The sequence below is a fragment of the Alosa sapidissima genome, chromosome 16, assembly GCF_018492685.1.
Source record: "Alosa sapidissima isolate fAloSap1 chromosome 16, fAloSap1.pri, whole genome shotgun sequence".
NCBI classification, from domain to species: Eukaryota; Metazoa; Chordata; class Actinopteri; order Clupeiformes; family Clupeidae; genus Alosa; species Alosa sapidissima.
This window is the reverse complement of record NC_055972.1, coordinates 27,559,795-27,583,990: the sequence shown is the minus strand read 5'-3', so window position 1 is coordinate 27,583,990 and position 24,196 is coordinate 27,559,795. Positions and strand designations below refer to the sequence as shown.

At 48.0% G+C, this 24,196-nt stretch overlaps 1 protein-coding gene across 3 annotated transcripts in view; it reads right to left on the bottom strand.

Moving 5' to 3' along the window:
* The window catches only part of LOC121684793 (spectrin beta chain, non-erythrocytic 1), an 80,927-nt gene that overhangs the window by 20,747 nt on the left and 35,984 nt on the right, over positions 1–24,196 (bottom strand). For all 3 annotated transcript variants that reach the window (XM_042064867.1, XM_042064866.1, XM_042064868.1), the window contains 16 exons: positions 15,382–15,533; positions 13,200–13,373; positions 12,458–12,549; positions 11,483–11,563; positions 11,101–11,216; positions 9,512–9,624; positions 9,105–9,292; positions 8,497–8,614; positions 7,504–7,662; positions 5,921–6,223; positions 4,940–5,093; positions 3,781–4,651; positions 2,657–2,794; positions 1,670–2,426; positions 463–665; positions 3–93 (listed from right to left, as the gene is read on the bottom strand). In XM_042064867.1, the coding sequence (XP_041920801.1) occupies positions 3–93; positions 463–665; positions 1,670–2,426; positions 2,657–2,794; positions 3,781–4,651; positions 4,940–5,093; positions 5,921–6,223; positions 7,504–7,662; positions 8,497–8,614; positions 9,105–9,292; positions 9,512–9,624; positions 11,101–11,216; positions 11,483–11,563; positions 12,458–12,549; positions 13,200–13,373; positions 15,382–15,533 (3,710 nt within the window). The remainder of the gene's footprint in view (positions 1–2; positions 94–462; positions 666–1,669; positions 2,427–2,656; positions 2,795–3,780; positions 4,652–4,939; positions 5,094–5,920; positions 6,224–7,503; positions 7,663–8,496; positions 8,615–9,104; positions 9,293–9,511; positions 9,625–11,100; positions 11,217–11,482; positions 11,564–12,457; positions 12,550–13,199; positions 13,374–15,381; positions 15,534–24,196) is intronic.

Genomic DNA, 24,196 nt, shown 5'->3' with positions numbered 1-24,196 from the left:
ACCTCCTGGCAGTCCTGCAGGAACCTCTGGAGGTCTGTGTTGTCCTTCAGTTTGGCCAGGAGCCCACTGGCTGCCTCACGGTTCTTCTTGTGCCTACAAACACACACAGAAAGAGCTTTATACCAAGACACACATTCAGTCAGTAAGAATGACCCATAACATGTCTTTTGGATACAGCATATGACAAAAATGATATCAGATAAACATATGAAAGGTCCATAAACTTATGAATGAATAAAACTTATAAAATATATTTTGGATTTCATAAAGCATTTAATAAGTATGAAAGATGGGAAATATTAAATATCTAAAAGGATAAGAAGGAGGGTAAGTCACCACTGCTGAGCACAGATGCTCAAACAAAACACATCAACCAGCTAACAGAAGCACTACTAGGTTGAATATGGTAGCCACGCGTCTATCATGGTCATCCAGTTCTGAGGCAGGGGTGCCGGAGCGTACCTCTGGTCGATGGAGTCCACCTTCTCTTGGATACGGTCAGCGCTGGTGTTGCCATCGCTCACCAGACGCCGTCCCGTCTCCACCACGGCGTTGATCTTCTCCTCGTTGGCGTCCATGGTGGTCATGAAGTCCTCCTGCTTCTTGATGGCTCCCTCAGCCGCCTCCAATATGGTGGGCATCTCCGTATGGGCCAACACATACTCCTGAACATGAGATGAGATGAGATGAGATGAGATGAGATGAGAGAGGGAGAGAGAGAGAGAGAGAGAGAGAGAGAGAGAGAAAGAAAGAAAGAAAGAAAGAAAGAAAGAAAAAAGAGAGAGAGAGGAGAAGGAGAGAGGGAGATGAGGTAGGAGAGAGAGAGTAGGTAGAAAGGGAGAAGGATAAAGCAATAGATGGGAGAAAGAGACGGGAGGAGAGTCTGTCAAGAGAGCACTGGACCATAAAGTCACACCAACATCCACAGCTGTCAGACTCTGTACCCTGGTCTGCTGTGGGATAAAAGAGTGAGGATGTGTTCCCTTTGCTAAAATAACACTCATCTCTTCCTCATATCACCGTGGCCACGGGCTGTCACCAATTCTGTGGCTTTCAATGAGATTTAGAAGTGGACCTGGAAAAGCAGCATCGTCCGGCTCCTCTCACCACACAGCGATCTGTAAAGACTTGTCTGCTTTTGTTAGCATCAGACTGCTAATTTGACCTCAGGGTCATGAAATCTGAAATGAGAGGATACATCCTCTCTCCTGGCAGACACGTGTGATGCATTTGAATAGAGTTTTGGTTTGGTTTGGTTTGGTTTTGCTGGAAATGTTAACAATGCTCACAGTTGCATTAAATACATTTTTAAGATGCAAATTTCAATCTGCTGCAAGGTGCTCCCGTAAGAGATATTAGTTGATTGTTTGCAGAAACTGCTTTAAAAAGCTTTTAAGTACATTATGCAACATTGTTTTCACTTTTTGAGGTGTTCTTGGAGCTACCAGGCAGCCAATTACATAATTCTACATAAAAAAACACTGCCATCCATTAAGTGGCGACAAGCTTCAAATACACACGCTTACACATACTATGCTCCAGAGGGCCAGAAGACTAGATGTTGATTGGTGAATTGAGAAGTTGATAGGTAAGATTGAGAAATATAATGTATTTGTTTTGATCAAAAAGGACATTTGGCTGGGTTCCTCCTGCTCCGTCTCAGCCTCACCTGGTTGTTGAGGAAGGCCTCGGCCTGCTTGGTGTCCCTGAGGAAGAGCTGGTAGGCGTGCGACTGGGACAGCAGCTTCTGACGGTTCTCCCACATCTTGTGCAGCTCGTTCCAGCCGGTGTCCAGTGCCTGCAGCCGCTGCCGCAGGAACATGTACTGGGCGTCCGTCTGGCCCTGCGTGACCATCTCGCCCATGTCGCGCATCTTCTGGTAGTCCTCCTCGTAGTTGCGGATCTCGTTCTTGATGCCCTCGTGCTGCGTCAGGAGCTTCTCGGCCTCGGCAAGGGTGTTGGGCATGTCCTCGGACGCGATGGCCGTCTGCGTGCGCGACAGCCACGCCTGGAAGTCGTCCAGGTCGCGTAGGAAGCCCTGCAGCTTGGACGCCTCGCCGAGCGACTCCTCGCGGGCGCGCAGCGTGCCCTTCATCTCGTCCCACACCTCGTTGATCTCGCCCAGGCGCCCCTTGATGCCCGGCGCCTGGTCGGGGTGCTCGGCCGATAGCCGCTCGGCCTCCTTGCCCAGGTCGCCCAGCTTGTCCTCGATGGCGGCCAGGTCGCGCTCCATGCCCGTCAGCTTGCGCTGCAGCGCCATCACGCCCGCCAGGTCGTTGCCCAGGTCCTGCGTCGACTCGATGACCTTGGTCTTCTCGCGGATCCACGACTTGGTCTCGTTGCACTCCAGGTGGTAGTTCTGCACGCCCAGCGCTGAGTTGAGCGAGTCCTTCTTCTGGTCCACCAGGTCTCGGAACTGGCTCCACCTTATAGAGACGACCGAGACACTCATTGGTACTGTCACCTAGCTAGACAGTGGCACTATTAGGCATATCACTTCTACCAAGCTTCTACTGTTGCTCAACCATTGATCAGAGAGAGGGGACTGTGAAAACCACTGCACTCTCAAGTGTATATTCTTTGTAATATATTGGCAGCAGGTTAGTAGATGGACGTGTTTCAGCCATCTTCAGTGTGTTGAGTGAAGGGATTGTACCTGGTGTTGAGTTTGTCCTGCTGGGCCTTGATCTCCTTCTCACTCGGGTGACCACTGTGGATGAGCTGTCTGGCGATCTGGTTAACCACCGCCACACGAGAGGCCTGGTTGTTCATCTCTGGTTCCAGGCTCTCGAACCTGCCACACACACACACACACACACACACACACACACATACACACACACACATACACACACAAAATACAAGGGTTAAACAGCAGAATGGAGTCACCCAGTACCATACAGTAGTAGGAGGTCAATTCAGACATGCAATGCTTGGGTTTTCACTGAGCAGCGCTGGGAAAACTAAATTTAACAAGTGCAGATGGAGAGGCTGGGACGTAGTCCATGAGCTGCACCGCGTCTAACCACTGTGGGAATGAGCAATCCCCTGAGAGCACAACTCCACGGCAACAGTAAACAGGCTACCGCACCGCGCTGCTGACCAAAGCAGTTTCGCTGTTGCAGAACAGATACTTTACATTTATTGGCTGTAAAAATTTATAATGGGCTCTGTTCCTGCCTTGTGCGCAAAAGTAAATTAGAGGACAAAAAATTCCCACAAATGATATTACCTCACCCATCACCCATTGTTCCTGACAAACTTACTAGCCTTTTATGTTCCACATTTACCTTTCAAGCCTGCAGAGTTTTTCATAAATTACAGGCAGGGAATTATGCAGAAAAAGCCTCAGGCTCAGTGATTTAATAAAACTGCCTTTGCTACACCAGTGCAACAAATTATACTCCGTACATTGATCTTTATTGACCTTGACCTTTATTGACATTGACCTGGTAACAAGCTGCAATGCTAAATGGATGATATAACATTGTTACAAAATGAAGGAATCAATTTAGATGATGGTGATACTGCCTACTGCACTGCAGATAAATAAATAAAGCTTGAACGAGTTCATGCTGAGATGCTACGTTTCTTCTCCATATTACAGAGGGCTCTTGGGAAACCGGAGAGATATTGGTTTCCACTTCACTGTTTCGTAATCTGAGCAGCAGGTGAGGGGTGATCACTTGCTCTGCTCACCTGTGCTAGAGCACCTGCTCTGCTCACCTGTGCTAGAGCACCTGCTCTGCTCACCTGTGCTAGAGCACCTGCTCTGCTCACCTGTGTTGGATCACCTCCAGGTCCTCCAGCCTCTCGGGGATCTCCATGCTGTTGAGCCACAGCTCCTTGTCGTCGATCCACACCTCGCACGCGTCCACCTCGCTAAACATCTTGTAAAGGGCAAGCGCATCCTGCAGGGCCTGCTTGCGCAAGCGCGTCAGCTCGGCCACCTCGCCGTAGCGTTCCTCGATGCCCGCCAGACGACCCTTGACCTCGTCTGAGTCGGCATGCGACGGCGGCAGCGCCTTGGCCTGCTCGTGTAGGGCTTCCAGCACGGGCCGGTAGCTGGCGATCTCCTCGGCCACGTCCTTGTGCTTCTTGACGAGCGCCTGCGTGGAGAACTCGTCGTGGCCCACGTCGGCGCTGGACACGATGCGCAGCACGTCCAGCATCCACGCGTCCATGTCGTCGGCGTCCGCCTGGAACTGGTGCATGCCGTAGGCCTCCTGCAGGCGGTTCTTGCGGGCGGCAGCCAGGCGCTCCAGCGCGGCCCACTGCTCCTGGACGTCGTTGATGCGCTCGCTGATCTTGTCTGAGCCGAAATGCCCGGCGGCGACCAGCTCCTGGCCCTGCTTGACCGTCTGTTGCAAGTGCCCGGCACGGCCACTCATCTCATCTTCCAGGGCCTTGTGCTTGCTCAGCAGGCGCACCACAGCGGTCAGGTCCTTGCCGCAGTCGTCCGACGACAGGATCTGCTCCTTCTCCCGGACCCAGCCCTCCTCCTCGGCCATCTCCCAGAAGAACTTCCACAGGCGCCTCGACTCCTCCAGACGGGCCCGCCGCTCGGCCGCCAGCTGGTTCAGCTCCTGGTAGCAGAACTCCATGTGGGCCACGCGGTCCCGGATCACCTGCGGGTCGCACGGCTTGTAGCCTGCAGCGGAGAGCAGATCTTAGGGATCAATATCATCACACTTATACCCACAACATGATTTCTTGTGTACTCTGCATATACTGAATGAATATACATGTATATACTTATACATGTTCAATTAACATTCAAATCATAAAACATAGACTTTAACAAGATATTACATTTACACATATAAACAAGTATTCCCTGAACTTATATATCCTATATAAAAATTAACATTGACATAGATTTGTATATCTGTCTAACCACATGACTCAGGCTTGAGTGGGTTGAAGACTGCTGCCTCACCCTCCATGTCGGTGATGAATTTCTGTGCGGTGGCGTTGACAGCCTTGACTCGGTCGGCCTGGATGCTAATATCAGCCTCCACCAGCGCATGCTTCTGCAGCAGATCCTCCACGCCCAGCAGGTGCTTCCCATAGTCCTGAGACAGCAGCAGCATCTGCAGGGGTCAGCACAGTAAAGCAGGTCAGGTCAGCCTTCCCTTCCCCACACACTGTCTAAGACTGACTGATGACATAAGTGATCATGTCAGTGAAAATGCATTTAATTATGTTCATTCACTTTCCCCATCATCTCATCTCATCTCACTGAATTACATGCATCTAATGTCCTAATCTCATGTCATCTCCTGGACAATCCTGAAGGCCGAGGCTGCCCAATCTTGCACTCAGCCCTTTGATTTCTCGTTCTCTGTCTCTCTTTAAGTCTTCAGCCATTTCCTTCAGCCTGCTCTCATCTCATCTCATACATCCAGTCCATAGTGTCTCTCTTCTTGTCTCTCTCTAGCTCGGCTGTCACGTGTAGCGTGTCTCATTGCCTCTGTTTCTTTTCTATGTCCCTCCATCCAGTCCATGATGTGGAGCAGCTCCTGGAAGCCCCTCTGCAGTCCATGATGTGGAGCAGCTCCTGGAAGACCCTCTGCAGTCCATGATGTGGAGCAGCTCCTGGAAGACCCTCTGCAGACACGAGTTCAGCTCCAGCACCCCTATGTCTGTCTGTCTGTCTGTCTATGCCCCTCTACCTCTTTTTCTATCTTTCTATCTATCTATCTATCTATCTATCTATCTATCTATCTATCTCTATCCATCTCTCTCTCTCTCTATCTATCCATCTCTATCTATCCATCTCTTTCCATCTCTCCATCTCTAATTCAACCTCTATCCATCTATATCAACATCTACATGTATCTACAGTATCTATCCATCCATCCATCCATCCATCCATCCATCTATCCATCCATCACTGCTTCTCTCTCGCTCATCTCACCTTCATCTCGTCCATCCAGTCCATGATGTGGAGCATCTCCTGGAAGACCCTCTGCAGGCCCAGGTTCTGCTCCAGGCGGAGGCGGCGTGAGCGGAGCAGCTCCAGCAGGTACTCCCACAGGCGCAGCACGTTGTCCTTGCGCGCCGTCACGCGCTTGATGTCGTGGTAGCTCTCCTTCTCCAGCTCCGAGGCCACCGACAGCACTGCCTGCACGCGCTCCTCGTACGCCCCGATGTCCGTCTCGATGGCCTCGTGCTTTTTCGTGGCCGCCTCCACCGCCTGCAGGTCAAAGCCAAAGTTGTCCTGGACAGGAGAAACACAAGGAGCGTGTTAGTGCATTATCAGACAAGTGAACAGAGATGCACTCATGTGAATAAGAATATCAATCATAGAAGAAACAGACTGACTATTGTAGATCACAGAAACTCTTAATTTGAATAGCATATGGACAAAGAAGTGTCTTTAATTAGAATAAGAGTTTGTGATTGCACACATGCAATGAATATGACCTGTGTCTGTATGTGAAGGTTGAAATCAACATAAAATGTCTATTTTCACATCATATACATTTGGTATAGCCCAAGCATTTACTGTAGATTAGTACTCTATGGACAGCCTGGCCCCGTCCACCTAGATCTTCTTTCAGGGAGATCTAGTCTGGAACACCATAGTTCATAACCATTTCCCTCAGACAGGAAAAATGTCAGGCCAATCAGCGACGAGAGGGGAAGACGAAACCGAAACTTATTGTGATAAACAGACGCAGCAACACCTGCAAACGTCAAAAAATGCAGATATTTATTTACAGCAAAGGTAGACCCACATATATTGTTTTGTGACTGTTGCTGCTGTTTATTGTCAGTTTGTAAAGTTTAGGCGAAGTAGGAAGTAACGTTAGGAATCTCTGATCAATGTGATTACTAATGTGAAGTTAGTGCCCGTCGGGATGTTGCACTTCATCACTGGGGCGTCCTCTGTGCTTAAAGTTATCTTTGGGTGACTTCCACTACCAGTAACTCCTAATGATGAGGTCTACATGCCTCTAGTTTTGGAATAATCTTGGGTTGATTTGTATGTCTTGGCCAAGACCAGTTGGTGCAGACATTCGCTAATGGTATTATGTGACCTCAGGTTATTTCTAGAGTCTTAAAATAAAGCATTCCTGGAAAAGGAGAATATTTGAGTTCTATTTTCAATTTCCACGGGAAGTCATAAAAAAAAACAGCTCAGGGTAATTGAAGGGCTTCATTCCTCTATGCGACCACAAGGGTATGCTAAGAGCTAATGAAGCAAATTGGCACTAGAAAAATGGAAGGCTTCATAAAGCTTTTGATGTGCATTTTTGTGAAATTGAGAGTGTGTATGTGTGTGTATGTGACAGTGAATGTACTGTATGTACCCAACAAAATGAATGAAGGAGTGTTTGCATGAATACATCAGTATGCTAGACTTGTCTTTGTGTAGGTAATGTAAATTCACTTCATGTGTGTGTATGTACGTGCATGTGCGTGTGCGTGTATGTGTCAGTGTGTGTGTATGTGCGTGTATGTGTGCGTGTGTGTGTGTGTGTGTGTGTGTGATACCTGTGAGACTAGGCGCTGGTTCTCGCTCAGCCAGGTCTCCCTCATGGCGGCCTTTCGGTCGAAGCGGCGGGCGAGCTGCTCCAGCTTCTCCTGGCGAATCAGCTCTGTCCTCAGCGCCAGCTCACGCTCATGCTCCGCCTTCTCCAGACGCTCCCAGGCCTGAGGACAAACCACACACCTGTCACTCAAACACAATCCCACTCCCTGAAATACAACCCCGTTCCCACTTTCTCCATCAGTTCAATCTGGGGCTGTGTTCAGATTTTCTGTCCTTTTGCTTTTTTCTATCCTTTTTGCCTTAACCGCAATAAAAAACATCAAGGAAAGATACGAAGATGAATTCATAAGGACAAAAGACAACCGTAGCATTAAGAAAATCTTACTCTGCTTACACTAGGCTACATAATTATGCGAAGTCGGGTGTTATTGCATTTTTTCACCTTGGCGTTGACACCTTTTGTTGTATAAGTATAAGTATAAGTATATATACTCTTTTGATCCCGTGAGGGAAATTTGGTCTCTGCATTTATCCCAATCCGTGAATTAGTGAAACACACACAGCACACAGTGAACACAGTGAGGTGAAGCACACACTAATCCCGGCGCAGTGAGCTGCCTGCTTCAACAGCGGCGCTCGGGGAGCAGTGAGTGGTTAGGTGCCTTGCTCAAGGGCACTTCAGCTGTTCTTACTGATTGGGGTTCGAACCGGCAACCTTCCGGTTACAAGTCCGAAGCGCTAACCAGTAGGCCAGCTCTTTTCACTAAATATGTCTGGATCAGCTCATTCTGATATGAACCTTCTTAAGCAAAAATGCAGCCTGATACCTCTAAAGTATGGCCCTGCCCACTAAACGACTAGCCTAGACCTCTCTGTGTACAACTGAAATCCACAGTCTACCGAGTGCTTATAAACAGAATAAAAAGATCACAGAGTGCAGTTTACTTTTTCAATCTCTTCGAAACATTGCTGAGCGTGTTTTGCTGCCCGCTTACCTTGTTGATGTCTGATATGAGCTTGCCCTCTCGCGGCATGTAGACTTTCTGATTGTTGGCTCGCATCTTGCTTTGAATAGTGAAGAGAAGCACTTCCAGGTTGCCTTTCTCTGTAAACCTAAACAAAGGATGAGATACAGTACATGATACAAGAACAAACTTACTCAAACTCTATGTGAAAGGAATCTCTTAACTAACCTATGGTTGTGAAATGCATTGTTAGTTTCTGAGAGTATTTGTGTGAACCTTGTGTATCCGACACCGTACACCTGTACTGTATATTCCATTACATATATCTGTATGTACAGTATATCTGTATGTATAAGCACAATTGACCAATTTCTTGTTGGACTGTATTAAAACTGTGCAGAAAGGGCTTAGGCCACAGGCTGTTAGGCCAAAGTTAGGCAAGCTAGGCCAAAATTACAGTAACTGTCCATTTCTAAAACACACTTAAAAAGAACACAAATTTTAGTTGCAATGTCATATTTTTGGATTTTCTATGACATGGATGTGTGTGTATGTGTGTGTGTGTGGGTGGGGGTCATTCTCCTTAGCTGGCTAGAGAGGGGCTAATGCCCTTTATGTTGGGGAGGGGTGGTGCTCACTTGGGAGGCTTCTCTACGGTGCGGTAGGTGTTGAAGGCCTGCAGCTGCTGCTGGACGCCCACCAGTGAGTTGGCAAACTTGCGATTGTTGAGTATAATGATTGTCTGCTCGATCCACTCCAGCAGGTCGGAGGCCAGAGACTCATACTTCTCAATCATCTTCTCCGTCTCGATAGCATTGTCCAGCACCTAGGAAAACAGCAAGAGTGCGCTGGGTTTGGATTGTGGCAATTCATCACTCATGATTATAATCAAATGTGATTCAAATAGCAGGCCTTAAACAGCCTGAATCAGGGATATGGGAGCGGACTTTGGGGTAAGTTTGGGTGAAACTGACTAGGAAAAGTCAGGGGACAATCTCTTTTCCAGACTTATACCTAGAGGAACGCCAAAAACAAACTCACTCACCTTTCCAATACGTTTGCCTTCCACCTTCAGGGCCTTCATCTTGGAGAAGTAGTGGTAGTACGTGACCACGTAAGTGATGATGGACTTCTCATCAGGGTGGTCCACACTGATATCTGCCAAACAGACGTAAACATACACACAGGTGGCGGAGTTAAAAATCTGAGGCCTTTACTTTGAATATCCCCATGGTGCGACCCTCCAGACAGATCCCCCCCGACAAAACAACCGGGGCTTGGTTTCCTTGAAAAATTCCGACACAAAAAAAGGAAAAATGAGGAATATGTGTGGTGTGGTGGGACTTTTGTTTGTGACGACGCCACGTTTTGGGATCGGCCAGCTGTTTTTTTTTTTCTTCGTGCAGAACAATGTTCCGGAGCTTTCTCACGCTCGGCCTCTTTGTTCCTCTCCCGGCAGGCGGCTGAGGAGCCATGCTGGGTTTTCATGGGGATACAGTAGTCTCCATTCAGCTACCGTGTCAGCCAGGAGGACACGGCTCCCTTCTCTCATCTTGGACAGGCCGGCAGAGGCCAAAACCCCAGCCCAGCCCAGCGCAGCCTAGCCCAGCCCAAGCTGTCAGCTGAAAAGTGCCTCTGGGTGTGGAGTGTGTGTGTGTGTGTGTGTGTCTCTGTAAGTGTATATGCGCATGACTCTGTGTGTGTGTGTACAGTATGTGTGTGTGAGAGAGTGTGTGTGCCTCTGTGAGTGTACAGTACAGTGTGTGTGTGCTTGTGTAACACTGTATCACCAGGGTGTTAACTGGTGGCCAGGGCCTGTTCGGCAGACAAGAGGACCCCCTGAGTGGCACTGGGGTGCAAAAGCACTGCGAGACACAAAGATGTGTGCAGAGAGAGACTTGTCACCCTGGTGCAACCGTCCGATTCAGCGCGTCCACCATTAACCGCCTCTCCAGGAGGGCATTGGCAGGCACAGGCTGCCATTTTGTCGGTGGCAGGCAGCAGCCGCGGCACAGCAGAGGAAGACTGGAGAATGTCTCCATTTCCTCATTACAGCTTATCTCTGTGCTTTTGATTAGGGCGAATCTCACAGTGCGCTGTCCTAATTCCGTATGTAGGACACAAAAAGCCCTCAAACTCTGGGCCAGGAGTCACAAAACGAGCTATACAATCTTCCCCCTTGTCCCAGACAGAGGATAACATTGTTAAAGTCAATAATCCCATCCTCTAGCTCTGCTATTTTTGTTGTGTTGTTGTCGTCATGGTGCCCACTGGCTTCATTCCGAGTTGTTAAGATACAGAGGTGTGGGTTATCCCCTTCAGTTAGATAAGTGTGGAGCAGTTCAAATCTAAGGCCCGGTTTCCCATACCTGGATTAAACCCAGACCTCATCTTTTTTTCATGAAATTCTCCTTCGAAGTCCTCTTTTATTTATCCAGGACTATACTTAATCTACTGTATGTACCTGAAACTTGGCCTTTAGTCTACTAGAAAGCCATATTGCAAGGGAACCAAAAAAAACAAAAAAAAAACAGAGTAAACAAATAGTAAACAAAGGATAAACAAGCATCTGGTTCAGGCAGAGGAGTGTAATGGAAGTAACACAGAACGATGAGGGTGGACAGATGGACTCACCCTCTGGGTCCAGCAGTTTGGTCAGACCCAGGTGCTGCTCAGCCAAGTTGAAGGCATTCTGCAGATTGTGATGAGCGTTGGACTTCTTCAGTTTGTCAAAGTCAATCAGGTCGGGCCTAGAGAGAGAGAGAGAGAGAGAGAGAGAGAGAGAGAGAGAGAGAGAGAGAGAGAGAAAGAAAGAAAGAAAGAAAGAAAGAAAGAGAGAGATAAAGAGAGAGAGAAAAGAGCGAGAAAGAGGGAGGGAGGGAGGGAGAGAGACAGAGAGAGAAAGAGAAAGAAAGAGAAAGATAGAGAAGGAGCGAGGTTAATTGGGGTTTGGGAGCCACTGTGTGTATTTGTGAGGTAGAGATAGTTTTGTGGGTGCTAGGGGAATGAATCTCACCTGTGTTTGTGGATGAGGGCATTGAAGGCCATGCCATCTCTCCAGCTGGTGGTGAAATTGTGGATGTTGACATTGGGATATCTGTCAGGTAAAAAGAATAGTTTCAAAAGACATTCAAAGTAACACAAACGTTTTTTTAACTTGAACTGAAATAACAAAACACAGGTGCAAGACTATGGGTACTTTCTTTGGTCTTCATAGACTAACAGACGCAGAAAATGGTCATCAACAGCTGTATGAAGCAGTGTGTAGGTGTGCGTGTGCGTGCGTGGGTGTGCGTGCGTGTGCGTGTCCAATTTCATAATCACTGAACTTTAAAAGAACAGTGTGTCTTTTATAATAATAACCATTGCTATATTTGAAAAAAAGTCATCTCAAGGCGATCAAAAAGCAAGTAGTTGAAAAGCAACTTCAACAAAGTCTCCAGCTGTCCTCCTAAAGCTATGCTAAATATCATAATACAATGTCAGCTTTGCTTAAAGACATGTCATGCCATTAGTTCATGCTCCACTGCCAGGGGGAGTTTAACTGATTGATAACTGAATCATTCTGGTCTCTCTGAAAAGCCCTGATAATTCAAACAGCACATTTTTACTGCCGCGTTTCATTCTGCCAGCTTCTTTTTCACATCCGTCACCAACTCTCCACTCATGTCCACTACAGGTGATGTTTAACTGGCTTAAAAGGGTGTAAATGCGTTTAATGGTTTAGAAGGCTTTAGACGAGTGTCCATTTTTAAGCCTCCCTCTTAGCAGCAATTAACATTTCAGATTGAGCTGTGGTTGCGTTGTGTAGTAAGCTATGCTGGCCTGTGGTGCAGGACTGTGTGTTTTGTGTGAGCATGTGTGTGTGTGTATATATGTGTGTGTGTGTGTGTGTGTGTGTGTGTGTGTGTGTGTGCGTGCGTGTATGAGCATGTGTGTGTGTGTGTGCATATGCGTGTGTGTGTGTGCAGCTGTGGTGATGGAGACGCACCCTGCAGTCTTCATCTGACACCACAGCAGCAGGGCGTCCTTGGCCGACTTCTTCTCTTTATTGTCCTCCGTCTCCACACTGATGTCCTGGATCTGTGGGACACACACATGACACATGCACGTTTAAAAGCTGTGCATCCATACAACTCCCCCATCACACACTCATGCAACATATGCTACCATCAACTATAATGCAGCACCTACAGTACTCTCTCTCTCCCTCACACTCACACAAACACACACACATTCCTCTCTCAATAACAACAAACACACACACACACACACATTCCTTTCTCAATAACAACAAACACACACCTTCCTCCACTTCTCAGCACACTCAGCCAAAACAATCTATTTCAATCAGCTTAGAGCATCACACATCTGTAGCTCTGGGAAAGCTACAAATTCAGGCTTTAATCCACACATTTCCCATAATCCCAACCCTAATAAATGTGACATTAAATCCCATTTCATGGAGCACAGTCCCCCACAAGTTCTTACGGATCTCTTTTTAGCCACTAACGTGGTCAGATGTCATACCACATAGACATGCGATTTTTACATGTGACTAACTCACACTCAGCAATCACAATAGTGTATGAAGTCTTGTGATTATGTAATAAGTCTTAGTCACTTCCTTCACTGCAAAATAGAATGTCATAAGTGTACAATTTTGAAGAGTTTTGTATTCTCTATGGCAACTGTGTGAGCCAATGGGAGGTGGCCATGGTGGGTCACCTGACCTGGAATCGGAGGATGATGGTCCAGATGAGGCCGAGGGTAAGTCTGTGGTTGCCGTCGACGATGTCATGGGAGCCCATGTTCTCCAGGTGAACTTTCTGCTCCTTGAGGAACTGCAGCGCCTTGTCTACGTTCTCCAAGCAGTGGATCCGCATGCGCCCTTTGGTGGGTTTCGGCTAGAGGAAAAAAAACCAAAGCACTTCATATGAGCCACCACAGCAAAGTTTGGTGGGAGGTCACCAATGCTATAATGTTATAACCTCTATGAAAACAATTCTGCAGGTCCATAATCATTAGCATTACTATCAGGTTTGTTTGATGTTAAGTAAGCCAGCACAAGGAAATTAGTGCCATCCAATGGCATCACTATTGCAGGACAGACAATAGACAATAGCTAATTCAATATATTGGCAATGTACACATTATTTACAGACAGGACACATTAAGTAATATATTGACTGTATTATGACAAACTATGTATCTGCTTGTGTGTGCATACCAGATTAATGTTTGGTAGCACGAGCACTTGACCCATTCAGTGACCTGCACTAATGACTTGCATGCCTTCTAGCCCAGCCACTGGCACGCATCGGCCACTGATAACCTCTTAAGCGACCGGCTTTTTATGTGGGGAGCAAGGACACAGTGGGAGGCCTAAGTGGCCTACGCATCAAAAGGCTTAAGGTTTCAAGGCCTGGGATACAACTGTAGCGCATTTGGGTCTTATTCATTCACCAGCCATCTCAATGCAACTCAACTCCCGGAGAGTTTTTTGTCTCTCCTTCCTATTCCCGGAAAAAGGATCTTTGCTGGAGTTTTTTTTTGTTGTTTTTCGTTCATAGCCAGAGAAACTGGAGCCAAACTTTACTGTAGGGCTGTGTTTTAGAAACACACACACCACACACACACACGCACACACGCGCCCACAAACACGCACACACACACCACACACACACACACACACACACACACACACACACACACACACACTAACACGCGCCCACAAACACGCACACACTGCGGTCACATTCACATGGTTACAGTTGAAGCTGTGGCCAGGGCTTTCTCACAGTGACGCCTGGAGAGGGCCCGTCAAAAAGGGGGTTGGACGTTTGGCATGTTCCACGGGAAGTCACAAGATGGGGGTATGGAGGAAGGGGGGGGATCGGAAGGTCGCACAGGGGAGGGGGAGAGAGGAGCGGGGGATTGGATGAAAGTGGCACAGACAGTAATCGGTCTTAATTGCATTTTGATTCCAGGGCTGTCTGCCCGAGTCAGTCAAAGAGCTGAGGTTCAAAAAGAGCCAATTCATTGCGGAGAGGAGAAGTGTTGGGAGGGGAGGGGGGGTTGTTTATTAAACTATGGATTCCTTATTTCAACCAGCCACTGTACACTACATACAGAACAATGAAAAGTGATTAGTGAATAATAATGAATAGTGGTGTCTTGGTGATTTTTTGCTTGTGACTGCTGTCCCAAAAGGAGGCTGGAAGTTTTTCAGCTTTTCTCAGTCTACAGTGAACCAGTGGAAAGTCGCCAGAGAGCGGATCAAAAACAAACAGCTATTTGTGACATTTTGCCTTCTGTGTGTGTGTGTGTGTGTGTGTGTGTGTGTGTGTGTGTGTGTGTGTGTGTGTGTGTGTGTGTGCCAGTATAAGCTGCCACTCAGCTCAGGCTGCCAAGCTGTGTGGTCACATTTCCTCTTCATCCAATCAGAAGCCTGTGCTTGTAAGGGGATCTCACTAGTGCCCTTGCGGAGGGTGTAGCTGGTATGCTGTAACCCAACCAGAGCTCACAGTATCTATAGTACCTGCCCAGGGCTCAAGGTATCTACCTGTCCAGAACAGCCCAGGGCTCAGGGTATCTACCCGCCCAGGGCTCAAGGTATTTGCCTGTCCAGAACAGCCTAGGGCTCAGGGTAAGTACCTGGCCGGAGGGTCTCTACCTGGCCGAAGCAGCCTACAGCTGTCCACCTCCTCCATGGCTATGCAGCTGTCCACCTCCTCCTTGGCTATGCAGCTGAGATTAGAGGCTTTAGTGAATATTAAGTGGCTATAAAATGAGTTTAGTGTGTGAGTGTTGCTGAGCTGGGAACCTCTACCTACTGTACTTCCAGCAGCTTGATGAATTTCTCTCTCTCTCTCTCACACACACACACACAAACACACACACAGTTTCACCCACCAGTCTCTCTCCGGAGAGCACCTCCAGCAGCTTGATGAGCATGCGTCCATCCCTCAGGTCCATGTAGAGGTCGGTGATGCGGCAGGACATGCGCGACAGGTGGGAGTTGACCCATTTGGTGAAGGTCTTCTTCTGCACCGCCTCACGCTCATCTGCACAGAGAGACAGAAGGAAGACAAACACGAGGAGCGTTAGAGGAGGTAGAGGAGGAGGGTTTCACTTCTGCTGTGGGGGGTTTTAGTGATCGCTCGGGCGAAACATAAGGCCCAACACACACAGACACACCCTCATTGAGATAACGTTCATGCAAACTAGGAGCAAGGAAGGGGCGCGGAGGTCAGAACGACATGTCCTTGAATGCACACACACACACACACACACACACACACACACACACACACACACACACACACACACACTGTGTTCTACTAGAGAGCAGGCATCCATCCTGTTTATGTCGTGCATCCCCTTGGCCCATCGAGCCTCTTTCTGTGTTTATGATCGTCTGAATGACGGAGGCTTATTGTTTTCATGGTCGCTGCAACTCTTCCGCTCCTCCAGCTTTCTAGGATCAAGCTAAAAACCTGGATAAAACATAACAAGGAACTCGAAACACGCACGATGGTAAAAACTGCTCCATTGTTCGGGACTGTTGATTTTTTTCCCTTCCAATTTGTTTCCAGCAATTGTTCGGCAGGGGGATGGCGTTGGGAGGTGTGTGTGTGTGTGTGTGTGGAGGGGGTAATGTTGAATCAAATTATGGCACAATACGCAGGGAGAGGCTCATCTTTCAGTCGGAGCTAACTGAAATTAGCAGCGCTGGGTGAACTCACGTCGGCTCTCGCCAAACTCTTTCTGGGCTCCTGCTGACGCCAGGACGGGTGGTCTGGAGCGGTCCTCACACTCCACTCTGCCAAGCCCATAAATATCGCTCTGAGAACCCGAATCGCCTCACACACACACACAGTGAACCCGGAACAGGCACAGAACTGCACCCCCCCCCCCCATTTCTACCTGAGACTCACACACACACACACAAAACCCAGACCAGCCCAAGAACCAGCACCACCATCTCTACCTGAGACACACACACACAATGCTACAGAACCCGGACCAGCCCAAGAACTGCAACACCACCAACTCTACCATAAAGCTAAGGGGGATTCATCATGTGTGCATGCAGGATGTACCTTCCCATGGACATACACATGCTTAATCTGACACAAACACACATCCAGACACTCACACATACACACACAAATGTGGGCATATCTGTAGAATTATACACAGAAGCAAATCTGAGTATGTGTGCAAACTCCATGCCTCCCTCTACTTATGTTCTGGGAGCATTGCAATACACAAAAAATGTGTATGGGCATGTGCACACACACACACACACACTTAATGGCATGTGCCAATGCCAAGCTCTCTGCTCCATGAGGTATTTTTCTTGCACACTCCAAGCTGGTTGCCATGGGAATCTGGCAGGAAGTTTCACAACCGAACACAGTGCGGTGGGCCAGAGACTGATCTTGACAGATTACAGGTCACACACACACACACACACACACACACACACACACACACACACACACACACAAGGGAGGTGGTTGTGAAATTATAAAAGTCACTCAAAACCCAGTTCACCACAGCAGGCTACTCTGCAACACGGTCCATCATGGAGGTCCAGTGATGGTGCCATCTAAGCTGAAAAAGATCTAAAAAAAAGTCATGTTTTCCCTCCATTGGAGCCCAGCACTGCAGCAGCTCACATACTGTAGTTCTCATACGGCAAAGCCCAGCGTTCAGCAACGCAGAGTCCACACTCGCGCACCTCCAGGTCACATGAGCGGGCGGCCATGTGGTGATCATATAGAGGGACCCTCTGTGGCTGGACGAGGGGGGCCAGGCAGCCCTCGGACAATAGAGGCACTGTTCTCTGCCTCCGTGTGTGTGCAGTTCAAAACTCACTAAAGATCAGCAACGTCTGAATGTCTGCTGGGCTTATGGAATCCTCTCTTCCATAACGTTAACGTCATGCTCTCTCCTAATGCAAACATACAGTAAGTCGTGGGGCGTGGGTGAGTGTGGGTGTGTGTCGGTGGGTGTGTATTGTTTGTGTGTGTGTGTGTGGGGGGGGGGGGGGGGGGGGGTGGAGGTTGGGGGTAATAAGCTCAACAAACAAAATGATACATCAGTTCCTTCCATCCCAGATGCAGAATGAGACACACCATAAATACAGAAAGCTAGATACCACATTGTCCATTAAGTTGTATTAGGTTTCTATATCAATGAGGGGGACACACATCTGTCACACCAGGGTGCAATCTGCCACTGTGATCGGACAGAGACAAAAATAATCCAGAATATCTCTGTCAATTATAAAGGGTTCAAAAGGTCACACATTAAGTGATGTCTTTCCCAAAAGGATATGGGTGGGGAGAGAGGAATCTTCGTGTTTGCTAAACACGGCTTCCTGCAGAGCTGAGAGCATCTGGTCCCCACAGCTGAGCTACAGCCACAGGGCCAGAGAGAGAGGGAGAGAAAGAAGGAGAGCAATAAAAAGGGGGGAGAGAAGAGAGAAGGAGAGATACGAAATAGAAGATAGAAAGAGAGAGGGAGAAAAGGGGAGAGGGAGAGAGAGAGAGGGGGGAGGGTGTATTGAGGGAGACAGAAAGAAGAGGCAGGTGGAGGCCTTGGTCACATGCAACACTCCACCCCATGTTGGCCTGAGCACATGCCTGGTCCTTAAGCCACAGTGGCATGACTGTCACTCAAGCTCCAGTCTGCTTCATAGCCGCGTGTGAACTTGTGAACTGGATCTTTTTAATGGCCTACAAGGAAAATGGGGGCTGGAAGACTGACAAAATGACCACCACACAAACATGTGAAAGAAAAAGAGTGAGAAAAAAGAGAGAGAGAGAGAGAGAGAGAGAGAGAGAGAGAGAGAGAGAGAGAGAGAGAGAGAGAGAGAGAGAGAGTGTAAGTGTGTGTGTGTGTCAGAGAAAGATGCAACTCTGTCTTTGATGGTAAATTACTAGAGTGTATTAGATGGCGGTCAGTCCAGTCACACGGCCACAAAATGTAGGGGGCAGGCGAGAGTTTTCACGGCCTGCTGCTCCTCAGGTGAGTAATGGCCGTTCCCGTGGTGCTGACCTGGACTTCCAGTAATTAAGGTGGCATGAGAACGAAAACAACATACACAAAAACACAAAAAAGACCTGCTGACGGGGGTCACCCTCCTGATGACCACCCCACCCCCCCACCCCCTCGACCTGTCATGTTGGGTGCATTTCCATGGAAACAGAGCCTTGCGGAGATGACCAGAGCTGATGAAAGTGACGGCATCACATGGCGAGATCCTGCAGGTCAGCCCAGGACAGCCGCAGCAGACGAGCCTGCCAGTTTAACGTGCGTCAACATGAGGGGAGCACACTCAAGCGAGCAGGGATGGATAGAAGCCCACTTTCGGTGGTTTCAGAAATGTGAGCTGCGCGATGAAAGTGGGAACTTTCGACAGCCGCATAGGTGTGCCATAAATCTGAATTACTAGTCAGTGGACAGCAGTGTTCAGTTATTAATAGAAAACAGCAGTCCACCCTTGTAGAAACAAGAGTGTATAATCCCCCTTGAGCTCATGTTGAAGTTGGGTTAAATTAAAATCTGAACTGCACACAATCCCAGCATGCTTCTAGGCAGGTGTTAATGAACTGACGTATCACTATAAACATACAACAAGATCCCTATCTTAAAAGGCAGCAGATGAGGAAATGAAGACATGAATTTGACATGAACTTTGGATTAATCCTTATTGACTTGAATAAGCCCCATGCAACAATTTTAGCAAAAATGACCTTAATTATGCAGGTTGAGAGTCTGATGGTTCTGATGGTTCTACAACACTTTTTGGGTCGTTTGGTGGGTGCTTCATCTCCCCCTAGTGCTTCTCCGTGGAAAAACCGAATATGCAACTTTCTGGTCCCGTCCCGAACAAATCCGGATGTGACTCAGCGGAAGTATCCAATCGCGTCTCAAAAATGTAGTCAGATTGTAGTTTCTCAGAAGACTGCAAAACGGACTCCGACTTGGCTTTGTTGCTGTTGAAATTGTAAGCAGCCTACCCTTGGGTGAATTTCGTTTTTGTAATGTGGTTTGATAGTCTCTTGAACAATGTGTTTGCTCGACCGTTTTATTGTCAGCCCTGTATGTGTTTAGCTTGGTTTCTTAATGGCTAGCTCACTAGCTAGTGGGGGTTTAGCGTAGCAGTCACTTGCTACCGAAGCTGCAGGTGGAGCTATGTCGTGAAAAATGCGAGCCCAAATCAGGCGAAAACCTAGAAACAGTGAAGGAATAACCAGACCTGCATAGGGCTTCTTTAAGGAGCTATATGGGAGTTTGTAGAATCAAGATCAATCAATCAATCAAGTTGTCTTGAACGCAGCCACACGGCACTTTTCCCTTGACTTGCACAACGTTTCATACAGCGGCCACGCATGGCATAAACATGGCGTTACAAGAGAGGCGTCCTGTCCGCTAGCTGCTTTGCTGAAATAATAAAAACTCCACATGGCATCTTTTTTTTTTTTTTAAATACCTGTTGATCCCATAAATTGAGGGAAACTACATTTCTGATGGACTCCTGCTCTTCCTCTATTGATAAACTCTTTAGACTTTAACTCGGGGCCGCGATGGAGTCGACACTAAATCGGCTAAACCGCTTTGCTGACAGCCCTACAAAGGCTCCCATTCTGTCAACCAGTCAAAAATACTGCGGCAGCGCGCGAGCAGGCCCCGGGCCAATCAATAATGCTGAACAAAGAGGCAGCTATTTCTGGAGTTCATGTGAGGCCCATCCTGCGGGCCACGCAACATTTTAAAGAGGCCATGAAACGAGCGTCTTCCTCACATGGTGCTCACGGTGGGTCAATAGCAGACACATTAAAACATGGACACATCATCAAAGTGTGTGTGTGTGTGCCCATCTGATGTCTGCTCAGTGCTCACTATCAAAATGGCTCCCCCTCCCCACACACACACATAAACACACACACTCCCATCCCGCCCTGCACTACTCCAGCCCAGAGACACATACACATGTACACATCTGTCTTTTTCAGACACAGCTAAGGCCAAAACATAATGAGGCATCTGCATGTGGACAGTATTGATCTGGATCCTGGTTGTGTGTGTGTGTGTGTGTGTGTGTGTGAGGGGGCAGTGCTGCTCTCCCAGTGTGCCATGTCTGTGTGGTGGTGGTGACGTGCTTCAGGCAAACCAGAGCTGACAAGCAAACAGGCAGTGGGAGACAGGAAGAACCGCATGCTTTCCCCTCAACCACTACAACTGTTAAATACCACTGCAGATAGGAACATGCAACATGACAAACAAGTTAGAATAGATTACATAGCCAGATAACCTACCAGCTTAGCTATGATTCCATGTCATTTAATAACAATAAAATACTTGACTTGACTATGACTTGACTATGACTTTAAATGTTGTTTTAAAAAAGGAAAGTACTTTTAAAACTGTTTTTTAAAAGCTTATCCATCTGTTTCTGGTCACCTTGTAGTATCAGGGGGACATTGCGTCAAGAGATTAGCCTTTATGTATTTAACATGCTCCAGCTGCACTGCCACACACATGACTCCCACGACTTCCATATGGAGCCCTCCTAAGACAGCCGACAGACCGACAGACCAACAGACCGAGAGACAGACAGACCGACTGAGAGACAGACGAGCCGAGGGCTGGGGAGGGCGCTGAAGGGAGTGTTCCACAGCGGTGCCATATATCAAAGCAGGACGCATAGCCTGCTAAGCAAAGCTGTTTGTGGAGCAGCACCGCCACGCCAAATATCGCGTGTTGTTGTTAGCAAACTGGCCGTTAATTATACCTACATCTGGCCAACCAGCCCAGGCCCAAGCCCTACCTGCGATAAATCAGACCTAAACACTGGGACAGTAAACCAAAATAAACATGGCGATGCCCTGAGATATTTAACTGGGCCTGGCACTGGCCATGCCCTGAGATATTTAACTGGCACTGGCACTGGCACTGGCCATGCCCAAGGCCCTGTGACCCCGCATAGCTGCCAGCCCCCTGTGCCAGTCTCTCCTCTCCTCCACCCCCTCACCTCACCCTGTTGCCCCGGGAGCCAAGCACCGCCGAGTGAGTGACTCCACAGTGGTTGGAGCCTGCCCACAGTGAATAACCTCTCTGCACTAAAGGGTGGAGTTGTCTCTGAAGCCCTGTAACTGAAGGTCTGTAACTGCAATGAGGATTAACTGTATTAAAAAATGACACTTATTGATAATCTTGATACCCGATACTGATATTGCTATTTCCATTGCTTTAGCTACACCATTAATACTCTGATACAGTACTCTATGCTGCAGATTATCTCAGCTGGTAGCTGGTAGAATATGTTTCTGTGTGTATTTCTACACTCTTTTAAAGTAGTGCTCAATGGATGTCAGTGGAGAGCAGGTCCGTGTGCAGGACAGGGGTCCTATGAGGCGGCTCCTAAAATACTGAGGCCCTCTCCACTGTAATGTAGGCCACGCCGGGTCCCCCCAATGAATTATTCAGCTCCTCACTCCCCTACTCTGCTCGGCGCTGTGCTGCCACCGGCACCTCCGAGACGACTGAAGGACAAAAGGAAAATGGCCGCTCCTCTGACTCCGACGGGGTAGGGGACGTCCTGGCCGGGCTTCACGACCAGGCTCCACGGACAGGGACATTCTAACGAGGTGCTGAGAGAGAGCGCGTGATCTGACGTCAACTCAACACAAGGAATGGGGAACAAGGAACTCTCCTGTCGCTGTCCGGGTGTTCCTGTGAGGAACCTGGTGGAATGAGACACTTGCTTGCACAGCAGAGTGCCAATGCAGTTGACAGGACACTCACTCTGATTGATGGGTCACGTACTCTATGAAATGCCAAAGTGTGCTGGAATGCTCTGCCTGTAAGCCGTAGAAGCTCTGTGACGCATCGCCTGAATAACGCATGACCATGTGTGTTTCTGAATGTATGTCACACTCACCGTTCGGTTAATCATAAGCCAGATTAGCAAACAGACTTGGCCACGTTAATGACCACCGCTATCAATCAGCGCGTTAGTTCCCAAGTAGTTACCAATAGAAAAAAGACCAACACTCGAGTGTAGAGATAGGACTGTGCACATACACACACACACACACACACACACACACACACACACACTCTTCTGGGAGGGAGAAACTGAGACGAGAACAACCAACCAACCCTGAGCGCCATAACTTGTCATTCAGGGACTTCACACTGAGTCGTCTTGCGTTGATCATAAAATACAACAATGTCTGAGTAGATCCTCCACTTCAAAAGGACATGGCCACCTATTCCCAGGCCCAAAACGAGAAAAGAAAATATTTTTACAGCAACGGAGTGAGTCAGACTCACAGCGTTTCCCTCATCAAGTCCTCACAGAGGCTCTGAAAGCCAGCAATAGCTCCGAACGAGGGCTTTTACCTTTGTGAGCAAACTATATGGAGGCTATTATTTCCAACAAGACAGCCTTGTTTGAGGGGGAGAGATGCCAGACAGGGGAATGCGATACCGAGGGCAGGAAAAGAGTGGAAGTCGGGCCTCAAAGGCTGCATGTGCTAGCCATTCAGCCCTGTGGTCGTTCAGACGCATTCCAAAGCAAACACCTCGGTCGGACCACAGCACCATCCAAACCACTCAAACGTTGATCGCCATCTACTTATCCATCATAAAACCGCCACTTCCCACTCCAACTCAACCTTCACGCAAATGTCAGGCATTTTGGAAGTACTAATATGAGTAAAATAATATTTAGATTAGATTATGTGAATGAATGTGAACATATTTCAATTGTTATCTGCTATATGGAGAAATAAAACTGAACTAAACTGAAATTGCTGATGTATACAGCTGAATCTGACAAATATGACACATACCCCAGTTAGTGACAGTTGGCAATTATGACTTTATGACTCAAATTATGATATTATTGAATATTTACATTTCAATGTGTTATCTTATCACAATTTAACATTACAACTCTATTCTAGCAAGGGGGCAACCATGATGGATTGAGCTGATAAAAGCACAGCAGGAATACTAGTGCACTGTCAATATTGATTGCCAGGGGGGCTCTGCCATGTTCCCAACCTGACCTCCTTTCATACTGATTACATCTGACAAGAGCAAATATCTCAGCACACTGTGCATGTCTCACCTCATCATCTGCCTCTGTGTGTGTGTGTGTGAGTGTGTTAATGGAGCTGTGGTGACAATTGGGGTATTGGGAGAGATTGGGGTTTGAAGATTAAGAGCTAAGTGGAAGCATTACTGATATGGAATCATATTTTGTTTAGATGCAGTAAAACATTTCTAAAAGTCTCTGGGTCTCTGTCCCTCTGTCCCTCTCTCTCTCTCTAAACCAAGGTGAAGAGTAAGGCATGTGAGCCTTGTTTTTAAATCAGGAGAGGGACAAGGGGGGCATCCCTCGTCCAGTGACACCAGGCTTTGAGGGTAGGTGCTATTTCAGGGGAGCGTAGGCCGGTTAGCCAGCCCACAGATCCAGCAGCTCATTATGCCCCACATCTGTCTTCAATAAGGCCCATGGAGAGGGGAAGGGTGGGGCAAGTTCTAAAACTGGGGGGCTTTTTACCCCCATTTTCCTGCTACTGCTCGGTGTGGATGTACCCATCGCCGTCACAGTTTGTGCGACCGGCTGGTGGGCATTGTACGGTGGCGGAAGTGAGACCTGGAGGCCGTTTTCAGTTTTAGTGTCGTGCCCTCAGTAGCA